The sequence below is a fragment of the Prorops nasuta genome, unplaced genomic scaffold (assembly GCF_024137725.1).
Source record: "Prorops nasuta isolate Cenicafe-Biocafe unplaced genomic scaffold, Cenicafe_Pnas_1.2 PNAS00001, whole genome shotgun sequence".
NCBI classification, from domain to species: Eukaryota; Metazoa; Arthropoda; class Insecta; order Hymenoptera; family Bethylidae; genus Prorops; species Prorops nasuta.
The window spans coordinates 4,097,914-4,112,178 of NW_027116798.1; the positions used below are offsets into that span (position 1 = coordinate 4,097,914).

The 14,265-nt window shown below is 31.8% G+C and overlaps 1 protein-coding gene across 4 annotated transcripts in view; it reads left to right on the plus strand.

The window, feature by feature from the left end:
• Nucleotides 1-7,038: 7,038 nt before the first annotated feature.
• Nucleotides 7,039-14,265, plus strand: part of SIDL (SIDL trafficking protein particle complex subunit 10) — a 437,479-nt gene continuing 430,252 nt past the window's right edge. For 3 of the 4 annotated variants that reach the window (XM_066728667.1, XM_066728658.1, XM_066728682.1), the window contains exons 1-6: nt 7,039-7,198; nt 7,412-7,629; nt 7,690-7,883; nt 7,964-8,159; nt 8,238-8,349; nt 8,421-8,608. In XM_066728667.1, coding sequence (XP_066584764.1) covers nt 7,123-7,198; nt 7,412-7,629; nt 7,690-7,883; nt 7,964-8,159; nt 8,238-8,349; nt 8,421-8,608 — 984 coding nt within the window. In that variant the 5' untranslated portion in view covers nt 7,039-7,122. Of the gene's footprint in view, nt 7,199-7,411; nt 7,630-7,689; nt 7,884-7,963; nt 8,160-8,237; nt 8,350-8,420; nt 8,609-14,265 lie in introns of those variants that run through there. The other variant, XM_066728675.1, reaches the window with a different exon arrangement.

Below are 14,265 nucleotides of genomic sequence, written 5' to 3' on the forward strand. Positions count from 1 at the left end.
CTAAAAGATAAGTCAGGGAAGGCTATAAAAATTCTTAAAACTGTTTTTTATTCAATAACTAAAGTTTTACTATCAGTTACTCATCCAGTCTCCATGTCTCATCCTCCTCCTCCTCCTCGTCCTTTTTCATCCACATCCTCCTCTTGAAGGTTAGCTTCTCTATAGCCGTATCCCGTGGTACCGCGAATGTATAATTTTAGTCAAACATCTTTTTATCACTTTAACTAATTCGCTCGTAGAAAGGTAAATGATTTCTTGAATGAAAGTCTAGAGAGGGTCCATAGAAGGAGAGAATAGTGGGAGGATCTAGGATTGGCTCTGAATGGTCAAATAGTACCCTCTAAGGACATACTATAAGTGAGGAGCTGTAAGGCCTAATAAATTGGTGAACCTGACCTGGGTATAGTAACAGCTAGGACTTAATAAGTTGCCCTATCAAAATATTAATATTCCTGAAATTGATGTTAAATTGTTATTCTCCCCAATAGGGGAGACTATTAAAACTATACCCTTTCATTTAGAGGATATTTCGTTATTCGCTGCATAGGTTTTGTTAAAGCCATGCAAAGTTATAATTCCATGCTCGATGGAAAGTTAATTCCTTGCACGATATCAGCAACTTATCACAATAGCTATCTACAATTTAACTAACGAGAAAAGGGGGGATTGCGGTAGCCACCTAGCGGCAATTACTGGTACTATCAATTAAATTGAACTAGTTCACCCGTGTGTGTAATTACGTAATATTAAAATACCATTAGCGCGAAAGAAGATTAAGGAAGGCAGTCACCTAGCGGTGACTACTGGAACTAGCAATTAACTCAACCTAGTTTATCTGTGTAGCAGAGTCGGAAATAGTTAGGCTACGTAAGGTAACTAACCATCGACTTCGAAGGGTGAAAAAACCTTCCCTCAACTAGGGCCCCGTAGGATAACTTAGGTCCCCGTAGGATAACTAACCAACGGTACCATAGGGTGAAAAATACCCCCTCCCTAACCAAACCCGGTCCCACTATAAGACCTTCCAACTGTGACATAGGGTGAAAAATACCCCCTACCTAACCAAACTCGGTCCCACTATAAGACCTTCCAACTGTGACATAGGGTGAAAAATACCCCCACCCTCCCTAACCAAACGCGATCCCACTATAAGACCCTTTCCTTCCTCATCCCCACCACTACCATACTAAGAGAGTCTTATCCCCACCCATCCCCCTTCCACACCACAAAACAGCTTCCCCCACTCCCTGTCATCGGAACCGCATAGCTCCTCTACTACAGTGTTTTACAAGAGGTTATGCTTCCAATTATCAGGACAATATATTCTACAGAAGATGTGCCAGTGATACAATGTGTGCATTCATCCCAAGTCACAAAAAATTGGTTTAATAATCATCCAGAAGTTTCATTAATTCATTGGCCTTTAAAGTCTCCTGATCTAAACATAATTGAAAATATATGGGGCTTTTTACCAAAATGCTAGCTACTAGAAAGAGAAAGGATCAATGAAACGTTACCAAGCCATGGAAGAAAAATATGGAAGTAACTAATAGAAAGACTACAAAAAATTGTGAAATCCAGTAAACACCATTCTTCGCAGCTTCAATGGAAGCGTTGTTTCTTTTTTGCAGTCTGTTTATATGTAATTATAGGTGTAATTAATGAGGAAATATGATTTTCAGCTATGAATAATTTATAATTACTTACCATCAGTAGTCTATTGCATGTCCACCATTTTCGATTACTGCATTGAGTCTATCAGGTACAGAATTCACAAGATTCTCACAAATTGTTGAATCTTCTCTCAGCTCTTCCCACATTCTTGTTACATGACTTCGCAATGCTTCTTTGGTCCTTTCTCTTTCTGGTATCCAGCGTCTTGTTATAATGCCCCATATATTTTCAATTATGTTTAGATCAGGAGACTTTGAAGGCCAATGAATTAATGAAACTTCTGGGTGATTGTTGAACCAATCTTTTGTGACTTGGGATGAATGCACACTGGAATTGTCTTGTACATATTGTATCACTGGCACATCTTCTGCAGGATATATCATTCTGACCGTTGGAAGCATAACATCTTGTAAAACACTGGTGTAGACTTCTGAATTCATTTTTGTATCTATTTCATGGAGTTCTCCAACTCCATGCTTGGATATCCAACCCCAATAAGCCAAGGATATTCGGCAGCTTCGGTCTCTAGGAAGAACATATCTGTCATCCATCCTTTTGTCGTCTGGTCTCCATACATGCATTCTACCATCAGCCGTAGAGACAAATACCTTTTCATCAGTCCAAATAACGTTATCCCAGAAGTTTTCTGATGCACTTAGGTATTGAAGAGCAAACCCCATTCTTTGTTCACGATGTTGATCAGTATATTTAATTTTTCTGCAAGGTCTGTGACAATGGATTCCTTGTCTATGCAGTATATTACGCACTGTTCTTGCTGTAATATTTAAATTTACTTGTTCTAAAATTCTTGCTGATGGTTGAAATGGATTATTCTCCATTGCATTGACAATATTTCTATTTTCATCTTCCGTAGTTTGTTCAATCCCACGATTTTTTCTTCTTCCGTCTATTAAACCTTCTTCACCACTTTCTTCATACCTCATTAACCATTTACCTACTGTTAGTCTACTAATGTTTAACTTTCTTGAAATTTGTTCATGCGTGTATCCTTCTTCTCTCAATGCTAATATTTTTCCTTTTTTAATTAAATTTGAGTCGCGTTGATTCATGCACACTGTGTAACACGTTTGTCTCGACTGATTTGCTGGTTTTCAAATCCTTAGCGCTCAAGTGTTGCTATGCAAAAGACGCATCATGATTGGCCGAATCGACTGAATCGACCAATCATGATACAGCGGTACCTAAGTGCTAAGGATTAGAAACGCAACCATTGTTTCATTTTTTTATCATCAAGTGCACTGAACCGTAAAACAAATATATCTTTTTAAACAAGAAATTACTTAAATATAAAAAGCTATTAATATTTTTCGAATATAAGCTTTAATTATGTATGGAATTAAATTATTATTAATTCAAGAACGAATGTTATTAAATAAATTAATTCGAAATTTAGTAATATTTTATGTTTCTTATCATTATCTACAGGATGTCCAACTTTAATTTTATCATTCAAGTTTCATAAACACTAATAGTTGTATAAAAAAATTCTAAAAGAGATTAATTAACATTCAGGGGAACATGAGATAGTTATATGAGTTTATAATTTTTATAGGTCATTTGACGCTCACAAGGTCACCTCTACAGTTTTTTAAATGTATAATATACCCTACAATATTACATATATTCTTGTAGCTTATTCCTTGAGCAGTCTTAAACTATGTTTTGAGTTTTTCATTTTATCCAGTCGTTTACGAGATATTTCAATTTAAAATTGCATGGTAGATATGGGTTTAGCTGCAGCTGAGTGAGTGAACACTACGCATACAAGCGCATAGATACGCATCTACGCTTTTAAAAATGAAATATATTATAAATGACTGGATGAAAGGAAAAATGACAGTAAGGTTTTAGGAAGCTTTTAATGTTAGCTACAAAAATATGTAATAATGTATATAGGATGTTTTCTTAAAAAAGAAAACATAAAGTGACTACCGTTTAGTCGTTAAATGATCTTTAAAAGTCAAGCCAATGTTGCCATCTTATACTATCTTGAACTTAAAAATTGTTTGTTTGACATTTTTTTGCAGCATAAATAATTCTAAAAATAATTGAGTGGTTAATTTAAAATAAAACAGCCTGTATATAAATTTCAACATTGTTACTAATAAATATTAAGTTATTTATTGTTCTTTAATTATATATTCTATCATTTTTCGAAATGAAGAAAATAACAACATATATGTTTAGAATAAATATTTTATTAATAATTTCTTAATTGAATATAAGGAAAATACAATGTAGTTTCATTTGCTTTGTTCCCATCGATGTTTCAATTACAAAATTGTTACAATATTATTTAATACTCATTTATATTTAAGAAAGTAAATTCTATATAATAAATTATCAGTTATTTTAATCAGATGCAATTATGAAAACTGGTTTGAAAAATTGATTGTGTGCAGAATTCCAATTTGAAGGACTTAAATTCATATTGCAATTTGAAAATATAAATAATTAAAATTAGATTAATACTGCTATTTTAGATATGTTAAAAATACATATATACAACCAAAATATTACCCATTATGGTATTTTTTATTGGGTATATTTTAATTATAGACTAATCTAATAATTGCCAATATATAAGATGTCTAAGAAAAGTATATGATTGGTATATAACTGAAAATTGGATAGATATGTTAGACATTATCAAATTCAACTTCTTTACAAAGGATATTGTTACATAAAATATTTTAGTAAAACGCAGGTTTAAGTGGGTAAATGATTATTTATGGCCTATATAAATAATGTACAGATGAATAGCATTATATAAAGACTGAAACTTCATGAAAGTACAGTTAACAAATCAAAAGTAGATAAATGAGAAAGAAATTAAAGAGCTTGATAATATAAACCACAGCAGACATATCATTTATAAAGCCTTCGTTGACTGAATGACAGATAACCATAAATGCAAATTGTTAAATTACAAACAGAATTTATGAACGTGTACATTGGAAGCTGCTATAAGATTACCTATGATACTTAGAAGTCTTCGCTACATTTCCAAACAAAATGTTTAAGTGCATTGCCAATTCCCATATTTCGTCAAAGCAGCAATGTATTCTTTCCGGATATTCCGTTATAATCGTACAGAAGTAAGTATGAACATTATATTAACCATTTATAAGACTGTTGGTCATATCTACCTGGTTATAGTTGAGCTATATGTATATATTTATTCTATCAATATATTCATTGTAGAATAATATAACATTCATCAATATCTTTATATGTCAGTACAAAATTTCAAGATGCATTTATCATATTTAACAATGACGTAACTCTTAGGTAATATCTCTCCATTATATAGAGAGATTATAATCCATCCTGCAACAAAAAGTCAAAGGACCATTTAACAAAGCAAAATATTCTAACCTGAGCTGTCAATATGATTACGAATACTTATCTGATCATTTTTCCTCCCCATAAATTCACCTGGTATTGATAATGATCATCAACACAAATCTAATTAGTTTCATTGATTTTTGCTTCCTAGCATAATAATAAATATAATTTTGTGTTTACTGCTATTTAATGCCATTTAATAATTTATATTTACGACCTATGTAAACGTAATGTAGACTATACAAATCTATCTATAGTCCGACCCAGTTATACTAACATTTATCTTGTATGCTATAGTTTAGTATAGACTATCACGGTAGGAAGTGAAGTTAGCCAAATTGTAAAGGATTCAATTTCCCGCAGTGTACTACGCTATAGGATATGTCGCTTTTGGGTACTACGGTAGTACCGAAAGTACTACACTTGGCAACCTTGCGTCCATCTAACCCCTAACGCCATCTATCGGAAGAGACCACGAAGCACGAGCGTTAAGCTTAGAATAGGGTAAAACATATATGCATTGTTGCCAGAAAGCGGAATAAAGAGAGAGCGGAGATATTTTCTTGGACCTCTCTGTGTTTCTCGCTGTTAGCTTCTAGCAGAAGAGTCGAGGCAAAATCTTTCCGTTTCGCTTTGCCGAAAATCTACCAATATTCGATGTCATTTATATTTGAAGGCCAATGCCTTTATACATGGTTTTTTCAGCATATTTATTTATCAGCATTGACTTATTTAAATCAATAATAAATTAAGGAAATGCGTATTTGATATATAATAATTATTTTAACTATAATTTCATCGTTATATTTCGCTTATTTCCGTAAAATCTGAATTTCTTTAGTTTATTATTGATTATTGTAAGTCAATGGCAATTTAAAAAAATTTAATCTTAAAAAAAAAAGAGAAGTACCGATCAGGAATCGAACCCGGACCCACGAATCGCCACGCGATTACCTTACCGCTTAGACCACGAGGCTTCTTCAGTGCACCGTAAACAGATAGTCTTTTTAAGGGCTTGAAATCTTCTATTGAACCATATAAATAAACGAAGAACCGACATCTTTATTCATTATTATTCTATCATAATGGTACACAAATTAAAGAATAATTATATAATGTAGATTTTCAAAAGCTTTTCCAATAACCAAGAACGGAAACTGCGAGCGTTGATTATTTATCTTCGTTCTTGGCTATTGGAAAAGCTTTTGAAAACTATTCAAAATATAATTATTCCTTAATTTGTGTACCATTATGATAGAATAATAATGAATAAAGCTGTCGGTTGCTCGTTTATTTATATGGTTTAAAAGAAGATTTCAAGCCCTTAAAAAGACTATCTGTTTACGGTGCACTGAAGAAGCCTCGTGGTCTAAGCGGTAAGGTAATCGCGTGGCGATTCGTGGGTCCGGGTTCGATTCCTGATCGGTACTTTTCTTTTCTTTTTAAGATTAAATTTTTTTAAATTGCCATTGACTTACAATAATCAATAATAAACTAAAGAAACTCAGATTTTACGGAAATAAGCGAAATATAACGATGAAATTATAGTTAAAATAATTATTATATATCAAATACGCATTTCCTTAATTTATTATTGATTTAAATAAGTCAATGCTGATAAATAAATATGCTGAAAAAATCATGTATAAAGGCATTGGCCTGCAAATATAAATGACATCGAATATTGGTAGATTTTCGGCAAAGCGAAACGGAAAGATTTTGCCTCGACTCTTCTGCTAGAAGCTAACAGCGAGAAACATAGAGAGGTCCCAGAAAATATCTCCGCTCTCTCTTTATTCCGCTTTCTGGCAACAATGCATATATGTTTTACCCTATTCTAAGCTTAACGCTCGTGCTTCGTGGTCTCTTCCGATAGATGGCGTTAGGGGTTAGATGGATGGACCTGAGACACGCGTTTGCGGCGTTTGCCAACACCAGCACCAGCGCCGCCTACCGGTAGGGATTGCCTCGGGACCTCGCATGAGCAATCTCCCGTTTCATCTCTGCTATAAGTTTTCCGGCCTTCGACCTCCGTAATTAAGTGAAAATTAATTGTTCAAGAATTAATTGTTCTAAAAAATGAATTCCAATGAAAATTTAACAAATGTTAACGAAAAAACGAGAGCTGTCATCGACAATAATCCAATTATTACCTGTAAATTAATATAATTATTCTCCTATTATATCTAGTCAATTTTGTTAATTGGGCTTTTAATCAATAGTTTTTAGTGCATCATAAGTTTATTAATAAATTATATGAAGAAATTAAGTTACTAATGTACATTAAATATATTGTTTATTTATTGTTAGTTTTTATAATTTATTTACTTTTGTTATATATGTTTTAAATTAAAAACATGTTGAATAGATGCAGGGGATGAAAGTTTATTTGGAATATTAAAGAACAGCCTATTGCAAGCTATTCCATCAGATTTGGTTGATTGGCATAGATCTTTTAGTAGACCAGTGAAACAAGTAAAACTTGGTGTTAAGTTTGTGCCATTTGCTAGAGAAATCCTGCCTATTGAGAAAGACTGGCATCTCATAAATCAACCAATTATGCATATTTATTGGAGTGAATGTTCTGTAAGTAGATTTAATTATATGTAAAAAATGCAAAGTAAATTATGATTTTCTTCAATAAAGGATATCGATGCTTACAAAACAGTTGTAAAAGATGACATAGAAGCATGGCTTAAAATTCTGGTCTCACATCACATTCAAGATTGGATGATTGTTATTGTAGAAACATGTGATACCAAAAAGAGTACCAAGCTTTTATCTAGAGCCACAGTTATTGATAAAGTTAAAAATGATTTTGCTTCAAAAAATGGGGATAGGTAATAATACTACTATGAATCTATTAACAATTGAATTATTTTGATAAAACTAGAAAATTTGTTCTATTTATTCTTTTCAGATGTTTTGCTTTATTAAATCCTATTAAATCTGAACCTCGGTCAGCTGAATCATGGAGAGGACTAATAGCTCGTATACGTCATTTAATGCTTCTTTCATATGATAATGCACTTTCACACTTTGAAGATATTATAAGAGAGCAAAGAGAAAAACGTATTAACCCAAATTGGAATTTCTCTCATTATTTTCTGTTACAAGTAAATATTATTCAAATTTGTACTATAACATAAATTAGATGAATGATCAATATGTAAATATTTTCTGTAATTATACAGGAAGAGCTTGCATTTGTTTTAAAAATGCTTGGCTTATATGACGAAGCTCTAGTTCAATATGATGAATTGGATGCTCTCTTTACACAATTTGTGCTTAATTCTAATGTAGGAGGTAACACTGTTTTCTTGTAATTTATATTTTTATATATAGTAATTGTTTTTAAAATATTTGAATTTTTACAGATATCCCAGGATGGTTAAATACTTTTCAAATTCCTCTCAGTAATTGGGCTGGTATAAATCTAAAGTACAGTGTTGATCACCATTTAAGAATTCTTCTAGCAGAGTCTAAAGCATCATTACTGGATCTCAGAAGCTATTTGTTTAGTAGGCAATGTGCTATGTTGTTGGCTCTTAAAAAACCTTGGGAAGTAAGTAAATATAAACTAAAGTAAATGTTTTAAAAATTGTCCCCTTCCGCTTAGGGTGTTTGTAGAGTAATTTCAGAGATCATGCATCAAGATTTCCAAAACTGTCAAGGTCATATCCCAGTCATGTATCTTTGAAAAATTATAGAAGCTAAAATGTTGTAAAAAATTAGTACTATTTTACAACTTGTAGGGTAATAAAATAAAGGGGGAGGGGCAGAAAAAAATAATGTACCGCAGAATCACGTAGGTTGTAGATTGAATGGGTGAGCACAAAGGTATATATTATCATCCTTACATAAAACGTGCCCTAAATGATAAAAAGAGTGCTTTCCAATTAGCCTAAAAATTGACAAAGGGTGCTTACGTTTCACATAATCTGGTTCGGGTTACGATTCAACAGAATGACAGTGATACAACTTTTGGAAAAAAAATCTTAGATGGATCCGGATCAAGTGAACAGGCCTCTGTGAGTGGATCGGATTGCATTTGACTTAAGTGGATTGAATTAACACATAGTCAAACATAGTCAGACAATACAACCAATGGACCCATGACAAAGTGGTATAAATTTTAGTAACAAAATAAACATATGACTCCAAAAGTTATTAGCCATTAAGAATATTTAAATAGTTTTGTTTTATGCTTTTTATTAGTAGAAAGCATATTTACAGGCTCTACAATAGAATATTTTAATATATGAAATGTATTATTTAAAAGTAATGGAAAGATGCACAGATATCTCCTTTTGTTATACTCCAATAACAGAAGCAATCAAAAGAACTGAAAAGCATATATTCAATATGACCTGCCTTATTATTTACTACCAGGTATATAATTGTATAATTATATATAAGTTGCATTTTTACTAAGTATATGGTCACTTACGTAATATATATAAAAATTGTTATATTTGTGAAAATTAGAAAAAATATATTTGTTTAATTATAGTAAGTTTATTTATTATTTGTGTAACGTTATTTACTACATTAAAATTCAGATTGACAGTATTATGTTACAAGAAAATGTTTTAAAGAAAGATTGATTAGTACAGCTATATTATTACTTTCATTTATTACAGTAGTATATTTTCAGTTTTTAGAATCTAAATCCATCTTTTTTATTTTAATACAACCAAACTAAACATATCTTTATTCGCAGCACAGGTATCTAACAGTTGGTGGGCAACTTTGCAGGGGAACCATATCTGTTTTAATTGTAATCATCAAAGACTCTTTGTAAACCTTTTTAAATATTTAAGTTTTATAATTTTCTTAAGAATAAAAATTTAGTAATTCACATATTATAATATATTTTATATACATATCTTGAGTAGTATACATTTTTTGTTTCTAGTTTATGCAGTAAATTTTTGTAAGGGCTACAATATATCTTGATCAATGGGACTATTTTCTCCGCTTCAAAATTCTGTAAACAAACAATTATATACATAGTAGAAATTTTTGACTAATTTTATTAGATGATATTTATTCATTTTAAAATTTAGTGCATAAAAAACTGGAGAGACAAAGTAAAATTGAATAAGTTACCAATTGTATGAAAAACATTAAATGTAAATTAAATTTTCTCTCTGCATAATAATAAAATCTAAATACCTAAAAAGGTTTACAAAGAGTCTTTGGTAATTACAAAGTAATAGATGTTATTCCTACAAAGCTTCCTCATAACTGATGATTTATAATTATCCTGCAACTAAATGTAAAATTAAAATATGAAAGACAACTAGTTTCTAGAGAATGAAAATTTTCCATTGTAATAGATTAGGGAAACAAATTCTTAAATGACATTTTATTTGTTTGAAAAATAATATAGTTCTCATTTAACTATTTTTGGATTGGAACATCAGCATACTCAAATGATTAAAGGCGATTACTGCAAACACAGTATATTTTATAAATATGTTTTAGAGGCATTATAGATTAATAATAAATATTTAACAGCTATATCAATCAATTTTTCTTTAAAATTATATTTTGTAACTTAATATTGTCAACTTTAATTTCAATGTGGTGAGTAATGTTATATAAATAATGAATAACTTACTATATAATTTAAAAAATATATTTTTTATAATTTTCAAATGCAACAGATTTTTAAATATACATATAACGTAAGTGACCATGAACTCAGTAAAAATGCAAATTAAATAATTATATCATTTTTATATCTGTGTGTGATAATAAATAATTTAGCAAGCCTTATTGAATATATACTTTTAAGTTATTCTGTGATTTTCTCTGTTATTGGAGTATAACAACAAGAGGAGATATATCCATGCATTTTCCCATTACTTTTAAATAATATAGTTCATATATTAAAATAAACCATTGTAGAGCCTGTAAATAAGATTTCTATTATTGAAAAGTATGAAACAAAACTATATGAATAATGTTTATTCTTAATAATTTTTATTTATTTTTTATCTTCCACCCACATAGGCTTTTCTGATTTCGCAAAAGTAAACGAAATTCTGCTACAAAATCCATTCAGTAGAATGACATCGTATTTGAAACCAAACGTGCTTTGTCAGTTCCTGTTAACAGATTAATAACAAAGTTGATACCGCTTTCTGTGGCAGAACCTATGGCAGATTAGCACAAAACACAACAGAGCCTGTGTCAGAGCCTGCAGCAGATCAACAGAGAGACGCAGCAGACTCTGCGTACTTGTATTTAAATGTCTTACGCCGTTTGACGCATGCACAGAGCGATAAACATGACCTCATATTTTAGTACAACGTTAAAGCCACTAGATGGTACATCGTTTAAAATTTTATTAATTAAAATAGAAAATTTTTGAGCATATAATGATAAATATCTAGGAGAATAACATTTAATTGATATTGAAAGATCAACGTTTTTACCCATAACCAATTTGAAACGGTTGATTAGAAGGAATTTTACTGACGCTTTTTAAACGTTGATTTTTTCAAGAGAAATAACGTTTAACTTACGTTTATGAAGCAATGTTTTTCTCCACAACTAACATGAAACGGTAGAATTGATGGCATCTTTCTAACGTATTTTAAATATAGATTTAATCTGTAGATGCAACGATTAAATGAAGTTAGCACAACAACGTTTCCTTCGTGAAATGAAATTATTTCGAGGATATAGTTCAAATATTGTTATTAATAATATTTATTCAATAGATTAAAAAACTGTAGGATACAAAAATATTTAAACACACAGATTTTTAGGAGTTTATTCGAAAAAAAATAACGTAAGGTGATTTTCAATATCAGCTGGATTACATCAAAATTGTAATGATCTATCGTACACTCCGGGAAATTGATTCGGCTACCTTTTGGCTAACTCCACTGTGTACATTCTCTGCTAAGCTCCTATACTACACTAGGCCACGAAGCCGGCGATTCAATTTCCCACAATGTATATGTTAATGTAGCCTAGTGGTTAACGGGATCCCTCACGCCTGCTTTATCGACAGTTCAAGTCAATAAACAATTAGTTTAATAAAATTCAAATGCAAAGCGTATTGAACAATCGTGGGTTTGTAGGACAATGTGCCAGTCCTAACGAGTCAAACGAACTTAAAAACACTCAAATTAGTTGAAAAATAACCCTGTAATATTGTGCCACGTTCTTGAAGAGAAGTTACTTTTGGTTATTTCCACTTCAAGAACGCGGGACAGTGGTACAGCGTTATTCTTCATCCGATTTGAGTTTTTTTAAGCTCGATTGACTCGTTATAATTGGCACCTTGTCATAAAGAAGCCCGTTTTTGCAATTTGCTTCGCATTTGACTTTTATTAAACGAATTGTTTATTGACTTGTACTGTCGGTAAAGCACGCGTGAGGGATCCCGTTAAGGGGATGCATTGAGCGACTCAAACACTCATTCAAGATTATCTTCCAAATTATTAGGAATATGAACTTTTTTATAGAGATAAAATTTACTCTTTTAACTGTACTGAAGCGCGCTACAAACTCGGTTTCTCAAAATTATAAAAAAAAAATTTCATGAAAATTATAAATACTTATAATTTTGTTGGTCATAATAATATTGAAAATTAGGCCTTGCAGCGCGCTAAAGAAAAGTTCTATGACTAATTTGAGACTAAGAAGAAACAAATATACCAAAAAATGTGGAAGTTTTTTTTGAAAAACTAAATTAGCTATTGAAAGACAAGTTTTACACTGTTTACCGACGAAGAAGTTTCACAGTACGTTAGACAAGGACAGGCCTATTAGCTCTCTCGCTTTAGAAGGGGTACCCACTCTTTCCCCACCATTCCCCGCTAAACAAACCAACTCTCCTATACACAGCAAGATGGTTGGCTAACGCTGTCTGTACGTGTGAATCCGGAGCGGAAAGGAAGAACAAATAATTATTTGTAGATTTCAGGGTTAGGTTTTCGCATATCCGGCGTTGTACCGCTCTTCCATATCATTTCGCGAGGCTACAGTAAAATTTTCAAAGTGTTTTGTCATCTACAAGTCTCAGAAAACTTGAATTAGTTGACGAAAGCGTGACTCGTAGCAGCTGACGCTGATGTGCTACACACCATAGCGATCAGCGTCGGCTGCTACGAGTCACGCTTTCGGCAACTAATTCAAGTTTTTTGAGACTTGTAGATGATAAAATAATTTTTGAAATTTATAGTCGCTGTCGGAAATGATATGGAAGGGCGGTACAACGCCGAATTTGCGAAAACCTAACCCTGAAATCTACAAATAATTATTTGTTCTTCCATTCCGCTCCGGATTCACACGTACAGGCAGCGTTAGCCAGTCATCTTGCTGTGTGTAGGAGAGTTGGTTTGTTTAGTGGGGAATGGTGGGGAGTGAGTGGGTACCAGCTTTGCCAAGTCCGCCATCTTGAATAGTACTACGCTCTATAGTAAGTGAATTTTGATATAAGGAATGCAGACTGCACAAAGTATACTGCCAGGGGAAATCCGTCAGTCGCCATCTTAAATGCAGAACGTAATATATCAAAAATTATATATATTATATCACAGCCTGTCACCGGTGAACGGTGTGAACGAAGACAAATGTTAGTATACTGAAAAATAAAGTGTAATAAAGAAATAAGGAGTAGTGACAGCTTTGATCTATCTGACAGCTGAAGTACTTATGGTATAAGTGAATGAATAAAATAAAAATACTTTTCCTAAATTGATTTTTAAATTCTATAAAATGGTCAAATGTAGCCATTTATTAATTAGATTTGGTAATAAATACAAAAAATGCGTTTTATTATAATAAATGAGTTGAGGTAAAATAAACTCAATGTTTTTATATTAATCTGTTAACAAATGCACTTTTTTTATTTATTATTGAGTCCAATAAGTTAATGGTTATTAAAAAAAAAATTCCTTGTGTAATGAAAAAAAAAATGAAAATATTTTAAACTTCACCAAGACTCGAACCCGAGCCCACCGCATGACAAACGGCAACCTTACCGCCTGCGTTACAGCGCTCACTTGATGTACCAAGAGCAAAACAGCCTTTTAAAGACTGAATACAATTCTTTCAGTAACTCGTCATAAACGATCAAGAATTGGCTGTAATAATAAATACATTTATCTACACAGCATTATTGTACCAAATTTATTGTTTTTAATTTGAAGCATACATTTTGCATGAAGATATGATAATTTAAGGGTAACCATTCAG